Source organism: Seriola aureovittata, chromosome 5 (genome assembly GCF_021018895.1).
Source record: "Seriola aureovittata isolate HTS-2021-v1 ecotype China chromosome 5, ASM2101889v1, whole genome shotgun sequence".
In the NCBI taxonomy this organism is placed as follows: Eukaryota; Metazoa; Chordata; class Actinopteri; order Carangiformes; family Carangidae; genus Seriola; species Seriola aureovittata.
In genome coordinates this window covers 12548136-12574040 of record NC_079368.1, presented here as the reverse complement: position 1 = coordinate 12574040, position 25905 = coordinate 12548136, and the positions used below count along the sequence as shown (strand labels likewise).

At 42.3% G+C, this 25905-nt stretch overlaps 1 protein-coding gene across 3 annotated transcripts in view; it reads right to left on the bottom strand.

The window, feature by feature from the left end:
* rhobtb4 (Rho related BTB domain containing 4) overlaps positions 1 to 25905 on the bottom strand; it is a 42949-nt gene that overhangs the window by 11169 nt on the left and 5875 nt on the right. For 2 of the 3 annotated variants that reach the window (XM_056375582.1, XM_056375583.1), the window contains exons 3-7: positions 7044 to 7245; positions 6651 to 6754; positions 2345 to 2530; positions 1194 to 2013; positions 781 to 1000 (exon numbers count right to left, since the gene is read on the bottom strand). In XM_056375582.1, coding sequence (XP_056231557.1) covers positions 781 to 1000; positions 1194 to 2013; positions 2345 to 2530; positions 6651 to 6754; positions 7044 to 7235 — 1522 coding nt within the window. In that variant the 5' untranslated portion in view covers positions 7236 to 7245. Of the gene's footprint in view, positions 1 to 780; positions 1001 to 1193; positions 2014 to 2344; positions 2531 to 6650; positions 6755 to 7043; positions 7246 to 13941; positions 14291 to 25905 lie in introns of those variants that run through there. The other variant, XM_056375580.1, reaches the window with a different exon arrangement.

Below are 25905 nucleotides of genomic sequence, written 5' to 3'. Positions count from 1 at the left end.
GACGCAGGGTAGTAGGTCATGGAGTAAATCCTGTGTGGACTCTGGACTATAGCTTTGGTAGTGAAAGTGTGATAGGAAACACAGCTACACCTGGAAGTAATATTTCTTTAATTCAGTCCTTGAGTAATAAATTGGATAAAGAAGATTATACAATTGTTCAAGTAGTTTCATTTATCAATAGAATCTCTTAGAAGCATTTTAAAGCAAGATTCCCATCGTTATAATCATGAAGACAACAGAGAGAGTATAGACAGAGGTGAATGTGAGACAGGCTTTGTTCAGAGACAGCAGATGTCTGGCATTGGCTGCAAATGCTGTGATAACATGCAAATACAACAGCTTAGGAGGACAGACAACACCACACAAACACATAAGACAGGAAGCACAAGAAAACCAAGCAGACTGAAATAACAGTCAGTCATCAAGTCACTTGATGACTTTAAAAGAACTTCAGAAAACAGAAGCACAACATACAAAATGCATACTTTATAGCAAATATTCAATGGCAAATATACAGCATGAGTAAATGTACACAAAGTGTACATTTCCAGAGACTGAAAGAGAATGCTGGAAATTAGCAAAATCTTTTCTGTCTTACTTTCACTTCTAGTCAGCCACCTCTCATAATCCTCAGCCACTCCGACTTTCACATTCACACACACCCACCCACACACACTGACTCAAACAGCTATGCATTGATGTATACATGGAAAACATCTACAATGGCTCGAATGCTATTTCAGAGTACTGAAGTATTGAACAGTTTGCACGGTGGTTTACCAGCGAAGGTCCCTTTGTTGAGACACTCCTTGATGCGATTGGCTCTGCGGACATGGAAGGCCTTGGTGATCTCCTGGTTCATGAAGCTCTCTCTGTTCAGAACATTGGCCACCATCATCCGCAGGTCAAACACCTCAAGTAGCTCAGCTATGGTGGCCACCTGCATCAGATCCCCCCGGCCCTCGTCAAGACTGCCTGTGTACAGGTACTGAAGCACCGCCTGAAATCAGAGACAATCGAGAAATCAAATATACAGCTATAACTATAGAAACGCCAAAAAAACCTTAATGAGTAGCCTGCAGTAATGATGCGGAACATTTCTAATATTCACATTAACAGAATTCAGAATTATTTTCCACTATTATGTATGTATATTCTTTTTTTGGTAATCTTGCTGTGTTCAAGTCTATCACCTTGAATGGTTCTTCCTGTATAAGCGCATCCATGGCTACCACAGTCACGAGTCGTGGTCGCCCAGTCATCGGATCATCAACATGCTCCAGACACACACTCAGGAACCCTCTCCCCCATCCTGAAAGTGCTCGACCAGTCCCTAGAGCTCCCAGCGAGTACTGGGCTCGAGACGGGAGTGCATTATCACTCTGGGAAGTCCTCAAAGAGCCCTGCTGGAGCAATTGGGGTCGATTCAGGCCCCGCACTCCTCCATCAACACCGTCTTTATCAATGTCCAGGCTCTTAGTGCGCCCAGCTTGCTCCTTGGCTCCTCTCCTGCTCTGCTCATCTTCCTCCCCACTCTCCAAGTTTTCCTTGCTCTCCTGTTCCTCCCCCCGTGGCATCACGCATGATCCACCAAGATCAAGGGTGAAGAGGTCGTAGAACTTGGAGCAGGAAGTAGCCAGATAGACTTTGTGTGCAAAGACGCGAGTGGTGCCACCTTGCAGGAGGAAAAGAACATCTGCACACAGTGGCTGGCAGAAAAGGGAATCAGGGCCCTCGCCGTCCATGGGAGGGGGGTCTGGGATGCCCACTATGGGGCGTGGTGGGCGAGGAGGCAGGAAGGGCGCCTGGAGAAGGGGCCTCTGGACCTTTTTGAGGTGGGATTTCCAGAACTGCAGGTGTCGACGGGAGATCAGGGCGGCTCGGATGGCATTGTCAAAAACATCTTTGACTCCAAACTGGGCTACAATGCTGGTCTCATAGTAGGGTATCCCAAGCTCCTTTGCCACCTCATGGCCTCTCTCTGGAGGAAGAATATCTGTAGGTTTGATGGGTCTGTGAGACAGGCAGAGATAATGACGTTAATGATGACTGTATTCAGATAAACAAGTATAGCGAGGAAGGAGGAAGTGGAGCATGAAATTTATATAGGGCAAGACAAAGTTGTCTTCATCTTAGTTCTCATTTACCCGCACTTTATTTATATCATGCAAGAGTTGAGATGGCAGTTAACCAATGAAATGCAAAAACAGCAAAAAGTTACTGTAATGCTGTTATTACTGATCACTGATTAACTGAACAAACCTCACACTCACTGAAAACCATAACCATAGTGCAGATTTTATGCAAATTTGTCTGTCAATGCCTGATGAAGAAGGTGTCTCACTTGGCTAGGGGTCGTCGTGCACGGTTTACTGCATCCAGGTCGGCATAGCGCAGATCCAGCTGGCAGCCGACCAGGATGATGGGCGTCCGGGGACAGAAGTGCTTGATCTCCGGGAACCACATGGTGCGGACGTGGCGCAAGGAATTGGGATTAGCCAGAGAGAAGCAAAGCACCACTACGTCAGACCTACAGGGGAGGGAGGGAGAGGAAAGAAAAAAAAAACAGTCTTCACTTCATGTACTTACAACATGGCAGAGATCACAGATAAGATGAGAGAAAGATGGCAGAGTGGAGCTGATTTCTTGTGTCATGAGCAAGAGATGTCAGCAGAGAGAAGACATCTTTGACAGAGTGAAGAGGACAGAAAGGAGACAAAGAAAAAAAGGGGGCAGCACTGAGTCACTGAACATCATGTCACTTTATGTTAAAACATGTGTGATATGTATATGGAAGAAGCCTGTTCAGCTGCTGCAAGGCATTGTGGGAGCATGGACAGTGCCTCTGAGAAAGCTATGAGGTGGGTCACAAGATGCATGTGTGTGTGTGTGTGTGTGTGTATGTGTGTGTGGGTCAGTCTGTTTATGTGTGTATGTGTGTTTGAGTCTGGGCCTCTGGGCTGTTGATCTGTGTGACCATGTCCCTCTCTCTCTCTCTCTCTCTCTCTCTCTTTCTCTCTCTCTCTCTTACATAAATCTCCCTAAGCTCTCCAAGGCTACATGGACCACAAAGAGGAAGCTAAGAATAGATCAGGATACACACACAGACATACACACACACACACACACACACACACACACAGAAATTCATTTCCTCAACCGATGTGTTTTGAGCAAGCAGACAGCACCACTTACTTACAGTTTCTTTGGTGCTGATATTTCAGTGGCATGTTGGCGCATGTGTGTCTCTAGGTAATGTTTGACAGAGCTCTGGGTCAGTTAGGCAAATCATTTAGTATCAGCACAATGCTGACATGGCAAAAATCTATAATTCCTAAACGATCTACTTCTTAAAATATCCCAACACAGGGCTTTTGACCCCAGCAGCACAAGACCAGACCCAGTACATTACATTAACATCACTTATGTAACTTTTGTGCTACATTAACCATCACTGACAGCCTGCAGATAATGAAATCTGTATTCCTGTTTTTGACATTAGTTAGGCATTTAGTATCTATCACAGGATGTGAGATGTTCAAGTGGATCTTGAACTTGAGACTAGCACTACATACCACTTAAACACTGCTCTTATTTCCCCTCGGGCAAAATACCTGCGCTACAGGAAACATGGCCTATTTACTGAGCAGACAAAAGGATGCACTGTAAAAAAAAATCTATGTGTTTATCTAGTATTTAACAGTAAAGTATTTTCTTTGCACAAATTAAACAAATAGACAAGCAAAGAGAGGTAACTCCACTTGTTTCGAATGAAATTTCAACAATTTTTTAAGTGTTTGAAAAGCCTCCTTGTAGCAGCCAATGTAGCGGAGTGAATCACTTACAAAGACACACAGCACTAAATCAACTGACTTGCTTGAGACATTTTTTGCAGTGTAGACATGGGTTCCATAGTCTGTCTTTACTTTCACTAATGTAATCTCTGAAAAGCTCCAATGGCCAAGGACATAATATGCACTACCATTACATCACAGCTCACACACATACACACACACACACACACACACACACACACACACACACACACACACACACTCACAGGAATTCCCATTAGTACTTTGTCAAAGGATCATTACTGTGGCTTAGTGTGTTTGAGGTCATGCTATGTGTACGTGCCTTTGCTCTCGTGGTTAAACTTAAGCCTTACTGCCATATAGTTTGGGCCAGTGTACCTTTATGTGAGCACATCATTGTACTCGCCACCAACACTGTAGAGACTGAGGGGATGCACTTTGCTGGAAACAGCTTTACAATGGCCTCCAACCAGGCCCAACGAAACATGAGCCCTGTCAGATTTCTGAACCTGTTCAGTCTGTTTAAAAAGTCTGAGAGCAAATGTGAACATCAAAAACTAGAACCCAAAGAATTACTGCTGCTGCTTTGCACTGCACAGCTACATCCTGATTCAACATGCACGTCAACCTAGATGACCTACATATTGTATTTATGTATACCTTTTCTGTTTGCAATGGAACACTGCCACAAAGTTAAGTCATATAAAAATAATCATATTATAATAATACATCTCAAGAAAAAGCACCTGTGAGTTAAATGAAAAGACAAACAAGTTCACTGTTCTATCACTAATTTACCACCAGCAGTAACGTGTAATAAACAGCTCCACCAGTGACTGGTTTTTTAGTGTGTGTGTACGTGGTGGATGTGGTTTGTGTGTGTGTTTGTGTGGTAGATCCAAACTACAAAGGTCATCAGTTGCTAGATTATGTAAGAAATGACACATATATGCACACAGGCACTCACACATACACACAACAAATAATCAGATTTTCTGTTGTAATAAAGAAATAAATAGGTCTCACGCAAGCAGCTAGATTACTCTTTCATCAGTTGTTAAGTCTGTCACAATAGTATTGAAACTGTGCAACTAAAATAGCTAACAGGAACAACGCTTATAATGAATTTCTGATGTTCATTTTAAGTTCCGTTGAGGTTGGCTCAGGTTGAGTTTGGCTTTTCAGGTTATGATTGTTTTCCCAACCAGAATGTTCTCCTAACAAAGCATGTGACAGTCTGGGTATTGTCTGACAATGTGATGTTTTGAGTTTTGATATCAACAAAAGGCTGCATAGTGAAAGAAAAGGTGTGGAGAGGCTGAAGGAGCAGCTACGTGCTAATGATGGGAGCTTTGGAGCCGAATAATGAGGGAGATGGGGGAGAGAGGAGGGGAAGTGAGGTAAAGGATAGGAGTCTGAGGGCAAGTTGGAGGAGAGGGCATGACCCCACATGAACAAGTGGATGAACAGAGCTGTAAGAGGAGAATGAGGAGGAGGAGGAGGAGGAGGAGGAGGAGGGGAGGTTGATGCCTGGAGCTGCAGACACCACGGAGGCAGGCAGGCAGAAAACAGCTGAGCTGGCAATGTGTTTCTATCAGCTGACTGCAGGCTGACAAAGCAGACAGGACATGCGGACAGACATGCACACACACACACACACACACCAAAACACACACAAACAGAAGCAGATTACTGCGCAAATGTACAGACACTGACAGAGTGGAAGAGCACAACAGAGGGGATAGAATAGATAAAATGGTCATGTAGATGGATGGAGGGAAAGATGCATTGAATTACAGTTCATTCTAGACTTAAAAATTGGAAACTGGCAACACATGTCTCAGAATTGTGTCATAAAATAGAAGAAAACCAAAAATAATGTATATAAGAACATATATAAGTTATATATAAGTTAGAATAAAATATTTTTTACCTCTTTCCATTAAATGATTGTGACAATGGGATTTATTCTTGACAGATAAAGTGTGTATTTTCTCAAAACTTTAGTAGTCAATCTCTTCCAAAGTGATTACTGATGCATTTAAATAGGAATAAACAGAGGATTGTGTCTGAAAACCAAATTACTCCAACTTTATGGGCAACAGTGTATATAAATATGTGGATTAATAATTAATTGTCTATATACGGGACTCATTTATGAAATACACTTCACTTTTCTGTGTTACGGTCATGTAGTCAGGTTTGGTCACTGCTTTTTAAATTGGTAGTTTCTGATTTTGCTTTAGCAATTCCTACTTTTGCATTTCATGCCAATAAATCAGCTTTGATGGAGGGCTGGGGAGTAAGAGGATAGAGCGATGATCCAATCATGTCTGGTGGAGGAAGGGTGTAACAGCTTGAGGGCAGAGTTCAACTAAAAAGCGTGGCAGCTGGATTGCACAACTTCTGGGTAAGTGAATGTTATGTGGGGATTTTTATGTGGGTGTTACGGATAAGTTATATTCTCATTTTAAATTACGCTCTCTTGAACTGGCTAAAAATGACTTTAGTCCCATATTAGCCCAAAGAAATTGTGTCAATGCCTTACAAATTATACAGCCAAGACAAAGCAATCCCTTGGCTGCACCAACTGTGAAAATGGAGTGTGTTGCAAGGTAGTTAACCTTGTGGTCAGCCAGCAACTGTGTTATTGGGTCAGTAACAAGGTTCTGGCTGTTAGACAGTCTGAAACCGTGTGTGTGTGTGTGTGTGTGTGTTTGTGTGTGTGTGTGTGTGTGTGTGTGTGTGTGTGTGTGTGTGTGTGTGTGTGTGTATGTGTGTGTGTGTGTGTGTGTGTGTGTGTGTGTGTGTGCGCGTGTGTGCGCGCATGCTCACCTGCCATAGGCAAATCGTCTGTCTTTGTGATGATCCCCGAATGTGTCCCATAGCCTCAGGGACACACTGACCTCATCCACTACATCACGAGATCTCTCTAACACCTGCAACACAGGCACATATCCCCGTGATCAAGTCAAAAGGTCTTAACGTCAGTGTGATGTTTGTCTTTTTAGTGGAATTGAAAGATTATGCAATCACTAAGCTAAATGAAAAAATGTCACAATGTCAAATTCATGGTCAACACTTTTTTTTTAAATTAAGTTTTGTTTTACAGGCCCGGAAAGAGATGCACAATAAACAGCCTCAGTATCATGTCCAAAAGTTTGTCTATAAGTGGCTCTTTCCCCACTGTGTTTGCCTGTGTGTGTACATGTGTATGTGTGTGCCCACCTCCTGGCATACACGGTACTGGTCGATGGCCCAGACGGTTGGCACGTGGGTGGCAAGCAGCTGATACTGTGTGAGGGTGGCATTGCAGGCCCGGGCACAGATTAGCCTGGTCTTGCCTACTGCGTTATCCCCTACCACCACACATTTAATGGTTTCCACATTGGGCCGCTCATAGTCTGTGTCTATATCCATGGAGAGGGCCCTGGAGAATAGAGGAGAGGAGAGGAGAGAGGGAGAGAGAGAAAGAAAAGAGGTTAATTCAATATTCATGGACAATTAAAATCACATTGATAAAGTATCCCAGGAGGAATGACAGTGCATTTCGACAAAGAAAGCAACTGGTATCAGGCACAGTAGCTTTTAACTCTCGCCCAGTCCAGCCTAGAGAAGCTTTGTTAAGACTCTAAGCCTCCATAGCTGTACTGACCAGTGTTCAAGGGCTTCTGCCAAACTCCTAAACAGAACACATGGTTCGCAGGCTGAGGAATAGAGGGACTGCAGAGCTATTTCTGTAACAGCTCACACAGGGAAAGAGAGAGAGAGCGAGAAAGACGGAGCCAAAAAGAGAGACTTCCCTTGAGCTCACTGTCCTTTTCTCCCCTTGTCTGTCTTTCCCCCTATCTATTCCCCTTTTGATGCATTGATAGCATCTTTGCTTCAGAGAAAACATAAGCCAATGTGATGAAATATCTAGCTTGGCAGCACAAAAGACAAGACAATAAAATCCCTCATAAAGCCATTCGTAATTAACTTTTTAGGTCATTCAGGAGCACAGGGAGTTGTGCATCATCTTTTCGGGGTCAAGTGTATTTACTGTAGGCTTGCATGGAGGGGGGGAAAAAAGAGATGAAAGTGCGGTTGCATGTTTGACCTGTCAGCTGTCAGCTCCGCACTTAACCTCAGCACAAGACGGAGGTGGTTATATACACAGCTCAACTGACTTCCTCTTTTTAAACCACACATGTTGTAAAAAGCTTATCAAAATCCTTTTTTCCATAAACTGCTTACAAACATTTCTGACATGTCAAAACACATGTTAATACCCATTTAAAATAAACATTCCTGGAAGAATCTGCTCTATTGCATAACACCCCCCCCACACACACACACACACACACACACAGATAGACTTGTAGTCAGTTAATCAGTCCATCCATCCTTGCAACTCGTTCAAAGAACCACCCCAAGGCCCCATAAATAGAGCGTCTGAAACATTCATAAAGGCCTTTGCTTGTGATTCCATTGACGTGGATGCCTGTGCAACACTTCAGTCCAGCACTGACAGACATCAGCAGCTAAAAATGGCACCTATTCATTGGACACATGAGCCATGTGTGCACCCTGCTATTCAACCATGACCTGCTCTCCACATCTTCACTCACCTCCAACCTGTTCATATTTCCACTGCTGCTATTCTCTGTCAGCAAACAACAAAAACATCTTAATGTTTCCTGATTTCCTGTGAAAAGAAGTCCTTTTTTTCATCAGCCAGGAGGTACAGCACAGGGATCCTACCTTTGTGTATGTGAGCTAAAGAAAAGAGCCTATCAAAGAGGCTGTTTCCTGAATGGTCCATGTGGAACAGATAGTGCCTCTCACAGTTATAAATACTCTTTTTTGCCCTTGCCACCTCTCTGGCTGCGACACCTTGAGAGACACGTACTACAGGTAGAGGAGAGAGATAGAAGAAGCAATAAAAAGGTACCACAACCTTGCGCTTATCTAACGGCTGTCTGCCCAATAGTAATCGTAGCTGCCAAAGCAGCAGTCCTCTTAGTGCTGTATTAAGAAAACAGGGATGAATGGCCAAGTGTGAAGCCTGACATACAAGTATGGTACAATAGTTGGTAAATGACATGCGAGCAGACAGAAAAGAAAAAATGCCATAGGCATTGACAGACAGAGAGGGAGAGGGGGAGTGGATACATAGTATTGTTAATTCCCAGCATTTCTAATGCAACAGTAGATAAGCAAAAGGGATTGAAAGAGAAACAAGGCAGAGAGGGGATTATTAGAGTCTTAGAGAAAAAGAGAGAGACTGTCATCCCAGCATTAAAATCAGTCAGTCATGCCATGGAGATCAAAAGGGCAAAACCAACAATAACCAAGGCTGCTCAGGGGAACAAATCATAGCTTTTCCAGCTGATGTTGCTCTCTATTGACAAATAACTGGTTCTCTGAGACAGAAAGACAGATAGAGAAAAAGACAGAGAGATCAGAGTACAGTTTAACATCCTCTACTACTGACCCATGGGAGTCCGGAAGTCAGTACGTGTATGTGCATGCGAGCGAGCGCGCGTGCATGCGTGTGCGTGTGGTAATGAGCTTAGGGCCGGTCTGTGAAGCATGGAATGATGGGGGGCAGTGATGTAACCAGGAGGTAGCATTGGTGGTGGTGGTGGTGTGGATAGTTTCTCAGGGGGATCAAGACTACCCAGCTCCCAGATATCGTGCTCCATCTGTGGCTCTGCATCGGGCTCCGAGCAAGAGTCTGGTCATGCGTCGGTCAGCATACATAACACAACTGCCTACTCACATACCACTGCACTTGACAGATATGCACCTGCTCTCAGGTTCATATTTGAACGTGCTGAGCTTTCACAAACTTCAACAGTTATTATTAATTGCGAGACGGGAGGATGAGCAGGAGCCGGAGGCCGTGAGAGCAGAGCAGCTCAGACGAACGGAAAAACGGAAAGAGAAGCTGCAAAGCTCAGGTTTCATTTTTAGCCAACGACCTATAGTCAACTGGACACAGACGTCTAGACTTCATCTGCCAGCCAGTGTCATCTTCCCAACATGGCAGCAAAGGAGGCTGCAAGGACAAAGAAGTGTTGGGATATAAATGCTCCTGTGTGTGTGACAGAGAGAATGAGATTCTGTCCCAGTTTTGTGCATGCGTGCATGTGGTTTTGACTCTTATAGTGGCATATTGATGGGTGTAGACAAGACCGCAGTGATAGGAACACTGTGACAGGAACTCAAACGCCCACTCAACACACAAACATCAACCCTCTGGTTTACTCGGAAAGTCATGGATTGAGTCAGCATGTGCGTGTCCATCCGTGTGTGTTCCTTGCAGGAGGAGCAGATAGACAAAGAAACTCATGCATAAATTGGGCCGTGTGTGTCTCAGTGTGACCTTGCTTTAAGGCCAGAGGGGGTTTCATAAGGAGATGGCTTACAGCTTTTTCTCATTTCACAGTTCCTGGCATCTTTACCGCTGGGTTTTTTTTTATACACACCCCTTGCTTCCTTACTAAATCCTTTCACTTATCCTTCTGTCCGTCTATGTCCGTCAGGTTTGTTCCTACACCTTTTGACCCGCTGACAAATGCCCCTGCTCTCTCTCCCATTCTGTATTCATTCTCCAAATGTAATGCTTCACAGTTCAGTTATCTCATCTCTCACTTCACCCATTGTCTTAAATGACCTTTTCCACTTCTGCTTTTCTTTGTCACCCCCCTCTCACATTCAACGTCATGCCCCCTCCATCCTTTTTATTATCTATCTATCTATCTATCTATCTATGACCTTACACTTTTTCTGGATGGCAATCAAGGAGCAGAATCAACCAGACAGCCCTCCCACACCCATTCTTCTGTTTCCCTCTCTTTGTTATGTAACACCTTAAGCAAACCACTGGCAGCCCAACCGCTCATCACAAAACTCTCCATAGCCCCCATCCACCTTCTTTTTGTCCTCTTCCATGGGGCTGGAGTTTATCCTCATGTCATAACGAAACCACCTGCCTCTCCAGTCCCTCCACCCTGCCCTGTATAAAAAAAAAAAAAAAAAAAAAAAAAAATGGCCCTAATAACCACCCACTTTATACATGGGCCAACACTTGTGCTCTGACACAGGGCTATGGGCTTTACGCTATCACAGGCTTGACTGCATTGTCAAAGTGTCCATGTGTAATTGCTGGAAGAAACTATGGGTACATGTGTAATCATGTATGCAACCCAATTTTTTTTTTGTAACAATTTTTTTTTTTTGTCAAAAGTGTGTTTTTAAACATTGACTGCCACAGGCACAGCTGGCACAGACTGGTTACATAACCTGCTCTGTAGCCTCAGCTTGGCTCCCTGGATGGCTGACAGTAGACCTCAGACTCACACACAGTAGCTCAGACATGCATACACACATGCAGGACTGCACGTAGTTGCCTCACCCACTGCAGATGTTACTGGTGTTCATGCACAGCCTGTGGCAGACGGTGATATGAACGCATCTATCCCAATTAAATGAAAAAGAAGGGTCTTTGGGAGCAGCATGTCAGCCTGCTTGAGAAAATCTTCCTCTTCTCTTCTCCCTGCTGCAATAATGCTTTGTAAACACAGACAGGCTCATCTTGATGCCCTCATTTCCTTTATCCCTGCCTATCTTCCTCCTCCATCTCCCGTGTCCATATTTTCCACCTACTCTTTCTCCCAGTCTCTCTCTCTCTATCTCATTTCCATTTCACACCTTTATAGCTTTCAGTATCCCCTCCATCACAGAAATGTTTTATATAGAGTATCTCCCCTGTCTGTCATTCACTTTTTCTTCTAACACCTCTACCGCTTCCTCACCCATTCCTATTATTTTCTTTTCAAGAGTATTCTGATAAATAAACATGAGCTGTCGATTCCTTTGCCATTTGTCATTGACCATTACATCACTTTGTGATTGCTCTGACTCTGTTTTGACAGTGTGAGTCTCTACTCAAAGAAGCAACTAAAGGAGCTATTTTTGCTAAATTGTTACCTTTATATACAAAATGCTGTGTTTCCATCCAAAGTGCATACAGCTTCGTATTAGCACCGGCCCTTTCAAATACCGTTGCATACTCTGGTTTGATGCCAAATGTTTGACAGCATCATTAGATTCTAGTATTTCAATATGCAACAATGAGAACATTTTCTAGAAGTACAATGTTCCGACACTGAAAAACTTGATGCATGACACATTTGATAGATGTTTATATTTCCCAGAATTTGAGAAGTTAGCCATGGAATGTTTTGTAATTTTCTCTGAAACTGAGTCAAGGCTTCCGTGAATTACTGTGACACTGAGCCAAAGGATTCAGTCAGTGACCCAAATATTATCGTAACCTTGTGGATGGGGAGGTGGTTGACATTTGTCTGGAGAATGATATTCAAGACCACATATTTACTTTGTGTATGTAACAGATGATTTAAACATGACATAACATAAAATCATAGTCCTTTTAACAAAAAAAAACAGCCTTAAATCTAATTATCAAACCATTATACACTACAAACATACCACCACCTGTTAAATGTATAAAATACTGTTTCTCAACAAAACTCTATGGTCTGTGTTGTAAGATACTGTGTTAAAGGTGAATACAACACACACTTAAAGCATCAAACATGTACAAATTTTCAAGCTCTATTACCACTGTGTACCTTCCACTACAGCCTGATACAGAGGTCAAAACATTCCAGACAGCCATCCAATGCTGGCTGACTCTTCCATGTGGGTCTGTCAGTGCTGCACTATGTTATCTCTAAGCTGTTGACACAGTCAAAGCGTCAGGCATAATGCCTGACCGGGACAGTAAGTAGCTCTGTTCCACATCCATCTGAATGTATACACAATGACAGCCCGAATTACTGATTGATTAATAGCTTAGTAGTTGAGGTGTAAAGTCTTACTAGTTTGTAGCTCAAATATACTGTATGCTGTGGAAACAATGGCAGATTCATTCTGACCAGGATATGGAGACAGAATCACATAGAACAAAATATTTAATGGTTTTAATAACACTGTTTAGAACAGTTGGTGTTTCCACATAAAGGATGAGTCACAATGACAGGGTGTCCATTAATAGACATTGTTTCAGGAGAAAAATAAACTGGCCAAAACACAAAGGTTGCACAATATGACAGAGAAGTGTGCCAGGTTGTTTACGCAACTACACCCTGCAGCTATGACTAATTGCTGATGAGTGGTAATGAAAATACGGTCAGATTAAATATTCATTTCCAGGTAGAAGTGAGAGGCTTCTTCACCAGCCACGCAGTTATGCCTGCACAACCCAATCCTTCTCATGACGTCATAGCCACAGGATCAGCATGGGAGTGTGTGTGTGTATGTGTGTGTGTGTATGTATGTGTGTGTGTGTGTGTGTGTGTGTGTGTGTGTCCATGCGCGCGCGCGTGCGAGAGTTTGCTTGCTGTCTACAAACTGAGATACCGCGCGTTATCTATTGTCACGGTTCTGATGCGCATGCTGTTCCACTAAATACTGTGGCGTAGGATCACTACACTCATCAATGAAAGACACCTCGCGTGCTCCCTCTCCCCGCAGCCATTCATAACCACCTGGCTCATTCATATTTTCTCTCTGGAAACCGATTCAGCAAACCAGACAATCTGCCGTATTGTCACACACGTCAGGGGGAAATATAAGGCAGGATACACAAAACATTCAGCGCGGTGGTGAGACATCTTTCACTTACCGATATTGTAAAATGCAGGTAGACATCAACCCACATCTCAAATGATGCGCTGATAAAGTCTTGCGTAATGTGCCAAGCCCATCCACTGCACTACAGCACTGAATCGAAATGCTCTAATAACAGCAGTCTGTGCTGCACATGTGGGATTTTAACAAAACAGTAATCTTGCTTTGTGACATCTCTTGCTACAATAATCATTTCATACACATGAAGTGTATGTAAGAGCCCGTGGGACTATTACAGAGATATAAGAGGAGATTAAACCCCCAGTAACTACAATAAGGTCACCATGATATGAAGAGAATAAAGCTGGTGATGATTTCAGGATCTTTGGGGTAAAGGCTATTGTAAAACAGAGTGTGGCTTTGAGCACAACAAGAATTACAGTGGGAGCATGTGACCCAGTCTTCCTGCAGGAGGGGCTCCTACCTTCCGACGGTTCCAGAGTTGACCCACATGCCACTCTGTTGGTGGTTCAGCCGGTCACTCAAACCGGACAAAGACGCGCGGAGAATGAAGAGGCGCCCGCGAGTATTCCCGTTGTTTATCAAAGAGCATATACAATTGCGGACGTCGCACAGGACCTGTGCCCTGTCACATCCTCCTGCTCCTCTCACCTCCCCTCGCTGCCTCTTTGATCGAGCGTCTTAGGACTCAACAAGTACCGGCTCGCCGCTGCAGACCTGATAAGATGCTGTTTTGGTTTTAAACCGACGCCTTCTCGAATGAAATCGAAACATAACTGGCCTAAAGATTTTTTTCTGGTCTGAGCCACCCCCCTTTTCTGTTGTTGTTTCCCCAGCTGATTTCATTAGAGACACGCCTCCTCCGCTGTACGTCACGACCCAAGTCGCCCAACTCTCGTTGTGCTGCATTCAGGTGCTGTCAGAAAAAAAATGAATTTAAAGGAGCCAATAGCGCTATCTCTAGCCTACTATAATCGATATCCCAGCTGCACGGCCGTGACATGTTTGGGAGTAGACGTGAGAGTATGTAAGAAATCCATGATAAGTAAAAGTCAAATTATGTAGCAACATTTGAGTGTAAACTTTATTATTTAAAACATTACATTCAACCCCCCACATTTTTCTTGCGTTTTCAGTTTTGCTGTTCTGTGTGATTTGTACTATTAAGCACAGCCATCAGCTCGCTTTCTTCAACATAATTATTACCCGGCAAAAGCGGCGAAACACTCCAGACAGGTGATATTTAAGAGATGTGGGATGGTAGAGCTGAAGAGGAGCATTTAAGGTCTCATCAGAGATTACAACGCAAGAGCCAATCAAATCCTACAGAGTTGATAGTATCCCCGCCCCATTACTGTGCTCTTCCCACCCTGTTAACTCCAAAACATACCGCAAAGCATGCTGTCTTTTGTTGGTGAAGCATCACTGTACTGGTTGTAGACTCTCTCATCAGCTTGTTATTACTGAGAGACAATAAATAAGAAAATAACGTGACAAATATTTATCAAATGAATTAATATCTATTAGCAAATGTCCAAAATTATAATGATCCATCTGATTTTATCTTATTTTCATTCCCTATGGAAACTAAAATACACATAAATTATGCAATAGTGTAGTTAATACTCATAGGCGATGGAGAGCATTTTTCTTCTATGGTTATTCTGGGTGTTTAGGCATAGCAACTAACTACCACATAGCAACACTCGTGTATTGCTACAAGTCAATACAGGAGCCAAGGGGAAAAAAATGTATTTCAGGGTTGCTGTGGAAAATACCCAACATTTTTCCCTCGTTTTTCCAAGATCTCAGTGTCTGGGAATTCATTCCAGGGAATGTTAAGCTGTACCAGGGATGAAAAATGCTGCCATGTCGCCAAGAGGCAAAAATGCCTCACTATTCTGCCAGCAAGGCTATTTTTAATTTCAATTTCAATTGCTTTGTAGATTTAATGTTAAACTGAAGACTTTGCCCAGACATGTTTTAAGACAATCTTTTTTTCTCCATCTGTCTTTCATTATGACCATGGCCATACCTGCAGTTCCAGAGAAGAAGTGAAAGTGGAATTTGTATTAGATTAAATTTTATCTAAGATTTCATTTGGGACATTTTGCAGTATTTGGTCATATGGGAACCCTGGACAGTCTGATCTACAAACTTTCATGACTGTGGAAGACTGAAGGCAGACATCTACTGGTAGGACTTGGTACTGATGTCTCTGAAACAAAGAAGGTATAAACTCTCTCTGTGACAATATCAATAAATAACGTACATCTTTGTGATAGATCCTCGCCTAGATCAGCAGTGGCTGTCAAACTAGAGTCTAGGGGGAAAGAGTTTAAATTAGACAGGAGTTTAATGAAAGTATTCAAAAACCATAAATCTATTACTTGACTTTGTGCTTCTCAGTCCTGCATCCCTGCAGACATAGAAGATGTGTGTTGTCATGTATGTTTTTGCACACAATATGCAAAAGCACACATGCAATGAAACAACAACAGCACCAGAATGAGGTGAACAAGAGATTCACGTGCAACTAGCAGCGATGTCTGCCTTATATCTATGTGTCCCATGTTGTCTTGAAACCCTGAGAAAACGCTGCCCCCTGACCTGGCTGGCATGGCCAGAATGAAACAGCATGAAAGATAGGCTGGAATGCTGCTGAAGAAAGCAGGGGTTTCTCAACAGCACTGGCACTGAGAGGGGCTTAGAAATGTGGAGAGGCAGCCCCTTTGTTGGAGAGGTGTACTTGAGGGAGAACTCTCAAGAAGCACAGGCTGAGGTGATGTCTGGCCTTTTCAGCTACAGTAGAACAAAAAAAGACTGTGAGGCTTTGTTTATGAGCTTTATCGCTCTTTTATTAACTGTGTGGGAAGCCTACTCCCATTGCTTTTACACTTTGGTGAGATTAAAGTTGGTAGAATGAGCTGAGATCATTCTTTGGCATGACTACTTCAATAAGGAGTGTCCTGTCGGTTGGACAAATACTCAGTTTAGTCTGCTGTACATTCAGTGCCATCCAATGTTCATTTCCAACGATCAACATTTTCTTCAAGTTCAGTAAAAATCAGTATTTCTCTCTAGTACAACTCAGTGATCAAGTATTCATTTATTCAGTTTTATTTGGTTTAAGAATATATTTGAAGATTTCTCTTCATGTTACAGGTGTCACGATTTACGGTATTGACAATAACCATGCTGTGCCATTATCTTTTCATTATCAATTAAGTGTAATTCTAAGTGTTTCTTGTAGGCTTCTGTACAGTAATTTTCAAATGTTGTGATAATATCGTCATTGTGAATTTTTTGGCCATGATGATCATGAGAGGAAAATCTGATATCATGACAGCCCTACATAAGATGAAAATGTCTTCATCTCATATTTCATCACACATTCAGGAAAGGCTTCATTTTGCAATAAGAAAATCAATTTTGTAAATGTGACACTCGTTCTTACAAAATAATTGTCGGTGTTTCAGTCAAATCCTCTACTTGTTTACATAATGGTGCAAGTGAAGTTGGGCTCAGATGGACTGATTTCATATGACATCATGGGTTTATTTAATGTTAAGCAATGGATATCAAGTATCATTTTGATGGCCATGGAGGATTTTGGAATGAAACTCTTCCCCTCATCTCATCCCCTCCTGTCCACTCCTGCACTGACCCTATTCTCACCCCTGCAGCTCGCCTGAATATCCAACAGGCCCGGACACCCCCTGCCCCAACACTGTACTGGAACTGTTCTAAAGCTGTCAAAACACCCAGCTTCTCACACTCCCCACGTCCACAGAGAGTTCGCCTCAAACACACTAACAAACGTGCTCACAAACACACACATACATACACACACACATACGCACACACACACACACACACACTCACACACACACACACTCAATGGAAAACATACAGCTCCGTACGCTGACACAAGTAGGTCAGAGCTGCAGTGGGTCTTCTAAGCAGTTCTCCAGCACCATGGAACTGATAACAGTATCAGAGATTAAATTCTACCTTCAGCCCTGACACACACACACACACACACACACACATGAACAAATATTACACACCACATGTACATATGTAGATCCACAGTATGAGATCATCAGCTTGTTTGTTTGGCAGGAAGGTTTTGGCAGACATTTTTGTTTTGCAGCACAACAAGAAAAAAAACCAAAAACTGGAATTTCAATTTGTCCCCCTGGGACGAAAATTCAGAGGTCAAAGGTCAAGAATGAGAATGGAATGACTAGCGGCTTAAGTAAAACGAGCTTGTGGGAAATTGGCATTCCTGAATAATCAGTGGTAAAAAATTGTAGAAAACAAACAAATACACAGATACACATCTATGTCTCTGACTCTGAATCTTTTATTCTTCACACTTTTAATCTCTCTCCTTCTTTCTTTCTCTCTCATACACACACACACACACTTTGACATGGACAAGTGGCTGAGATGTGTTGCCAGAGCCAGCACCTTGGCATGAAACGGAGTGTGTTTTGTAACAGCAGGCCTATTTGGCAATGGGTGATGGGCATGTTAGCAGAGTGTGAGTTTAAGAGAAAAACATTCAACACCAGATAAGGCCTGAGAGAAAGTACAGAAAGAGACAGACAGAGTGGAAGAGAAAGAGAGGCTGGGGTTACTGTTTACTTGCAAAGTTATCAGTAGATTGTCTTATCAACGGTCAGTTGGAAAACACCATGTGTGTGGCCAGCTGTTGTTGGCTTATTATATCCTAATGAAGCTATATCACTCCATGGCTCACAACAGAAAAAGAAAAGCACTACACTGGAGCAAAAAGCTGCAGTGCAGCAGCCAGAAGCTATTGAATCGAATTGGAAAGACATACATCCTCATGGTTTATGCCTTGTAAAAACAGATTCCATTTGGAAAATCTTAGTATGAAGGCTTAATTTCCTACATGTCAAAAAGGCTGTGGCAAAATCCCACACCAAATACACAAGGTTACTAAACCTCATATTTTGTTGGTTTCGCCTTCATTTTTTTTGGGAAGCTCCAAACTTATACTGAGTCAGGTATGGCCTCAAAACCAATCTTGGAGTCACATAATATTATTGTATCAAATCATGGTTCTGAATGTATCTATAATTCATTGTATAATCTTTAAACAGCAGTCATCTAATCATAGTTAAGCTGCGGTCATAAAATTAGGAAAAGTCATAAAGCTGAATGAGGTATGATGATTTATGAGCTGTTAAACCGTGTCTGCAGCTTCCCAAACATGTGATTGGAGATAAAACTGTTAAACTGTTAATATACAGTACTTCATTAGCTATTATTCCCACATTGCTACAGCATGTGGAATGACATCCGTTTGTAATTCTGACTCCTCGGTTGTGGATAAGTGTTCACATGACTACAATACTGATGTATGATCAGGTCAAGTCTGTGCTGGTGATGATAGGCCATGATGGTGGAATATGTTGGGAATGTAAAGTGGTCCTGGATAGAGGTGGGAATAGTTGAACAAAAGAGAAGGATGGAGGGTGGCATGAGCAAAGGAAGGGGGCATGGAGCAAGGGGGGTTGAGCTGGTCCTTAACTGCCTGCTGTCTGCCTGAGGATAAACAGACCTCTGATTATGATATTAATGCCAACTTAAATGTTTAACAATGAGGTGCCTGGCTTTGGCAAAGTGATGCCTGGGGTGAACAAGAACAGTGCTGCATATTCCTCACTGTCCCTAACTAGCTCCAGCTTCCCTGTGGGTATGGTGTCCTTGGCATTGCCTTAAGCACATCTCTAAGTGCTAAGTAGGTAAAGACGTTAGTGAGAAATTCCAGTGATTCCATGAGCTTTGCGTTTGATGAATTGTTTTGTTGTTGGGTTAAAATCTTTGCCTGTAAGTTTAAGCCCTTTTCATCCAAAACGACAACCTGTGACAGGAGAGTGCCTTGGGGTAGAAAAGGTGGACAAGGGGTTTTGAGGGATTGACAGGTTAAATGGATGCTTTAAATTCCTGAGTGGCACAAGTCTTCTGGAAGTTATAATATACTGTGTGCATTCTAACTTGAGATGGCTGAGGTTGCACAAGCATGTCTTGCTATGCCCATGTTCACGTAAACACACATAAAAGACATACATGCACCCATAAAAACTCAGTTTTTACACTTAAAACAAACAAACACGACCTTAAAATCACATGCACACACACTTAAACAAATACACATGCACACTCTCTGCTGGATAGAGACACACAGGTCAGTAGAGGTGCCTCTTAAGCTGTGGCTGTCAAGTGCCAGGGCTAATCTTATTAAGGCTCTCTTCAGCTGCTGGTAAAAACTCTTAAAGTGATAGTTCACTTTGCAGGAAAATTTGCACCTCTTGAGCCTAAGCATGTCTTCAGAACATGAGGGATATGCCTTTCGGTGGTGCAGGTTGTGTCGTGTTTGAGCACAAGTTTATGGCTTTGGCTCGCCAACATTAGAAGCCAATGGAAAGAAAAAAAACGCATGAAAATATCCACACAGTGATTTACTGAGATTTCCTATGGATCCCAGTGGCTGGTTGACTCATAAGGCGGCACTATAGTGGAGCTAAGGTTTCAGCAAAGTGAAAGATTACTTTAATTTCCATGGTAAGTCAGTGCTGAGCCAGTTAGGGGCTTGGTGGATTCAATGGCTGTGCAGGTTTGAGGGCATTATAGGGATGAAGAAGAGCTAGGTGCCTAGGTCAAGGGCCATGCTAGAAATTACGTCAGGGAGAAGTGCAAGAATCAGGTTGAGGAATGAGACAGACACAGATAGGGAAATGGGGACGGAGATCAGGAAGGAAGGGAATGTAGGACCAGAGTGAGAGCAAAGTCACGAAAGTGAGGACAGAATTTAGGTTAGCACGGGAAGTAGCATCATCAGGTCCTAGCTTATAAGGACATGGACTGCCTAAGCAGCTCAAGACTACAACCACAGAGAGAAAATAGAGAGACTGAGAGCCTGATGTGATCTTTTAGGAAGACTAGTGGGTCCAGTTTAAAATCCCTATGGGAAATATGAATGATACATGGGTTTGCAATAAAGAGTTCACCAGTAAAAAACTGAGACCAAAGCTGAGCCTGAAGATTACACTCAAGAACAAAGAACAGACCCAGGATCAGTACATGGTGGTGGGATTCTGACTCACAGATGTCAAACATCTCTGCTATATCATGCCTCTTAACAAATCTAACAAGTGTAATCCACTGAACATTTTCTCTGTGTCACCTCTGATTAGATTTTTAACACTTACTCCCCGGATACACACGTCCAATGGGTTCAAAGTCAGTTTGAAAATGATTTAATCTTCCAGCTATACTCCCTAGTAACTTCTTAATATGTCCTTCAGTTAATCCATCAGCAGGGATCAGGGAGGCGCTTGTCATGGACTATGTGCAAAGTGTCTTAAATAGCATATTTTGTTCCTTAATGTTAATTAATATGGTGATAGGGGAAAGGAAAGAATAAATTACATAAATGGAAGGAAAAGATAAATGGATAGGATATGAGAATTACCCTTTTTTTAGCCCATGTAAAAGAGGAAACCCCACATGTTAAACTAAAGCATCCTCCACTTTAGTATGGTTCCAACTCTATGATGGATTTTCTTTTTATGGATAACTTCTGAATGTGAAATGCTCAAGTATGAAATTGAATATTCTTTTTAATTCAAATGACTGAGACTAAAGTCTGGTGTTTAATGGTGACCTGTTGGGCAGCTGAAAAACAATTTGCTATTACAATTCACTGTGCCTGCCCTGTTACTGTCAAAAAACAATTTAGGCCATGCTTTGCAGGAATAAGAGACTCAGCCCCAAACAATAAAAATACAAGATAGATTGTAAATTGCTGTTTGCTGTGATAGCATTTAATATTCTTCAATCATGTTTAGGGGGAACATTTCCTCTATGTAATCCTCAACTGACCCAGTAGAAAGCAGATGCCTTCATTCTGTTTCAATGCAGATAGATTACCAATATGGCTAGCATGCTCTAGAGCACTGTACACCATAAGGTACATTTAAAAGCGTTATTGACAAACCCATTAATGGCAAATCAATGGGTGGTCAGCAAGTACTGTAATTTGTAATCTGCCAGGAGATCTTTGCAAAGTTACATGCAATCCATCACTGGACACTGACACCTGGCTGCTATCTGTGGTGATGTTGGGAATGTCGGTAACCTCTGTGAACCTCAGACAGGTCCGTAGCCACTCTCACAGTCTGGTGAGGATGTATCAGAGTAAACTTTGAACCGGGGTTGAAATTGGACAACAAACAGGAAAAGGTGAAGGAGGGCAAATGGAGCTCTCATTCCTCTCAAGAACTACATGACAGAAAGAGATAAAATGTTCTCTGTTTGTTGTGTTGTATTTTCTTGCATGGGAAAGGGACATATTGCTTGGTTTAAGAATTAAAAAATGTACATTAATGTGAAACTGTTCAAATTTCGGAGTATCGTGGCAGCAGCCAGGAGGAGGAGCAAAGGAAAAATGCTTAAACTGAGAGAAGAGAGATGCATTTGGCCTCAGCACAGTTCAGTCAGTATTCCAGAAACAGCCTGATCAAACATAGAGTGAAGCCAAGTCAAACACCTCTGGACTTCAGTCTGGCACAGAGAAGCATAGCTGCAGCCCCGCCGAGATCACACTGCACACAGTCAGTACATCAGACCATCACTCTCTGCAAAGTACTATACAGCAGAAGGTCCCAACCTTTTTGGCTTGTGAATCCCTAAAATGAAGCGAAGTCCACCTGGCACCTCCCCCACCAGTTTTGATCAGTTAAACTAAAGAGTTTAATGGTTTTACCTGAATAACTTTTAGAGGCTTAAGGAAATTTAAAATATATATATATGTTTTTTTCTGTTGTCCTATCCCACTAATTATCTCCAGATTTATTCTGCAATCCCTTTTTTGGAGGGTCCCGCCCCTCAAGTTAAAAAAACACTGCTCTTTAGGCCTTGAAAACTACAGCCTGAATCAGCTGATCAGATGGTTTATCAAAGATACAGCATGTCCGTATTAATATTCTTAGGATATGCAATTGTCATATTTGATACTTTGTTTATGTAAGATATTTGTAAAGAATCTTACTTCAGAACTCTTCAAATCAAATTCAAGGGATTTTTGCAAATTTGTTGTGTTTAATGTAAAGCCCAAACATCAGATATGCTTCACTTCCAGTTTTTTACAATTTGAAACATCTATATTGGTGTCAGGGTATTCCAGTATCCATCTTCCTCTATTTAAAACATGCTGTTGCTCACAGATACAGAAATAGAGAGGTGCAAATGAAGAGGAGGAAAGAACAGGAGTGTAAAAAAAAATCACGGACAGACTGAGACACAGACAGACAAATAAACCACATTACCGAAAGTCGAGGTAGAGCAGGAAGGCCCTTTGTTGTGTTTACTTCAAATAGCCTGCGTGTTTATTCATTTGTGCTGCTGAGTTCCTCATATTGTATTGCACTCGCACAAACAGTAACAAACCTGTTGTGAGGTGAAAACCTTGCATCTCACATCCAGAGCAAAGCTGCAATGCATTTATCTCAATGGCAATGCAATTTTGATTTCATTCAATTGAGCACTGAATGGGTTTTATAAACCTGAGAGTAGAGGAGCCGTGTAATCCTTCAGTTGGCCTGAAAACACAGAAATCACCAAATGTAGAGACACAATTTCCACCTGACAGCAGTGGAATGTAATATCCTAAATACTGCTTGAATCTGTCAGGATGGAGGTCAATATGCATCTCTAATTGTTGGGATATTGTTAAACGAGACGACACACACACACACACACACACACACACACACACACACACACACATAGATGATACACTATGCACAGTAGCCATCCTAAAATAGTGTGATGGAAAAATCTATAATGGTGTCCGGTTATTTCCGCACTGCTTCGCGGTGGCCTGGTGATACAACCGGCACACAATAGTCACTGCACACTGTGACCACATGTCATTCACTAGCCAAGCTGCAGCACAGCCACACATGCTTTAATCATTTGAATAAGGGCAAGGGGCAAGGGTGTGGAAGCTCTTTCGGATGGTGCATTACTGTTGATCCCAGCTAATCCTAACCACTTGTGAACAGAGGTCACTCAGACCAGAGAAATGTTCAGATGAAACACACTGAGGTACTCTGGCAATGTGTACACAAAATGTAATCTACACTTACCTCAAAATGACCTGTACAATTCTATATGGCTTTTAACCGTTTAGTATAGATCTACAGTATGTCCCCACTGTATTACGGATCACTGCGTCGAGGTGGAAGTAAAGCGCAGGGCAGTAATGGGGCATAACAACACTCAAGAAGTCAATATTTCTGCAGAACATGACCTCTGTTGAGAAATGCATCTGTATTAAGTAGCACATGGTATTAAATAGGAATGATATTGATGATATTGATTAAATATTTATATTAAAATAAGGGTGATGTATTCTAGTCAGAAACAGAAGAGAGAGAGAGAGCAAGAGAGATTATTTCATTGTCATACTGCACAGCAATTTAAAAATTGTCTGTCCTTGTTTGACCACAATAGATTTACAAAGTGTCCTGTGTCTGACAACGCTTCTGGTGTTTAAAGGTTTCCATGAACACAGCTTTTAACACTGTACATCATAGAGCTATTTGATTTTTTTTTTCGGGGGTTGGGAGGGGTCCATAAATTTACTTCAACTGTGGCCATTAGTGGAGATATGGGATGGGAACCTCCACACATCACACACAAATGTCAAATGCTTCAGCTTTGGAATAGTCCTGTGAAGATGTCTGAGGAGAGACTCGCTAAAAAGATATTTAAGTGAGACACTTGGCCATCACTGGACTAATGAGTTGAAATCCTGACAGGTCACTCTTTGTGATATTCAGGAGAAAAGGAGCAAAATGTTTCTCAGGAAGAGAGGAAGATGGTCTGTTGATAAATGGTATAAACAAAAATTATGAACATGTTGCATCATGAAGAATAGCTACCATTATGTGGACAGTTGCGTTCAGCAGCACTCCAAAGAAGGACAGACTTTGTGTGAGTTGGGTGAAGAAGAGAATGTAGACGTAGGACATAGACAATACTCTATTTATGTTAAGTTCTTCTGGCCGGATGATTATGAAAAACTTGAGTTGTGCTTCAGTAAGATACTTTTTTTGCAGCAGAAGGCGAAATATTTTGTATCCTGTAATTTTGTAATGAAATGAATTGGAATGGAATGAAATGTTTGACCACTGTTTGACCACTGCGACTGTACATTCGGGGTCTTGTAAATCCATGAGGGTTGGGCACTGCACACACAAGCAGGAAACTAACCTGACTTCTAAGTTTTTATTAAGTTTTTCCTTCACTTTGTTTAAATCAAGGGAAAGGTTCTTGAAGTATGCAATTACTAAAAATACATCCAAACTGCAAATGGCTGACCACACCACATAACATGTGGTGAGTCGATTTCAGATTTCCATGTGGGAGCAAACCACAGAGACTGGAGAGACAGACACACACTGACTGGGATGATGATGACAGAGTTCTCATTTGCAACTTGCTACCCTCAGTTATAGTATCTGATTCATCCATTCCAGTGCATGTGTGTGTGTGTGTCCGTGTGTGTGAGAGCTAGAGAGAGAGAGAGAGAGAGAGAGTGTCAGTCAGGTTGCATCAGCCTCCTGAAACTGCACAAATGAGGCAGTCCTCAATCAAATGGAATGTGGGTGGTTAAAAACAGAACAATGTGTATGTACAAAAACAAATGTAAAGGGAAACACCTTCTCCTCGTGACACATACGACCACATGAGCACACACACAATCACAGATTAAAATCCTGTGGTTTCAAGAGTGGTTTGGCCAACACTGAAACTGGTCTGACCCTGATTAGCAAGAATGGCACCCTTGGGTGTTTCTCGCACTACAGATTAGTTTAAAGCCTCCAGCTCAGAGAGACAGAGACACGAAGACAGGCAGAGAGCATATGCATGTGTCAATGTGTTTATGTCTATATCAAGGGGTTTGCAAGGAGTTCATATGCCTCATTGTGTGAGTCATTGTGTCTGTATACGTCTTGGTAATTAGTTTGGGAGCATTGCACGATTTTTGGATGCATCCCTGTGATGCTGTAAGGGTGTGGGAAAGGCACGGTAGGGACCAGTGTAAAAGGGAAATGTATTCCTAGAAATGAGATGCTTTCTGGGAGCAATGAAAGCCACAAACTGTCACAGCACTGCAGCAGCAGCTATGGTCACAGACAAACCAGGGTGTAACCATTGTTCTCCATCACATTCATGTGTCCCATTAACACCAGCAATCAACTTCTGAAGGAGCTAAAATGACATGAAAGCAAACACCTCCCAGAACTTCTTTTTTCAGCGCCTCTCATGGGCGGGCAAGAAAAATAAAACTGTGAACAAGCTCTCCCTCTCTCATCCTCAC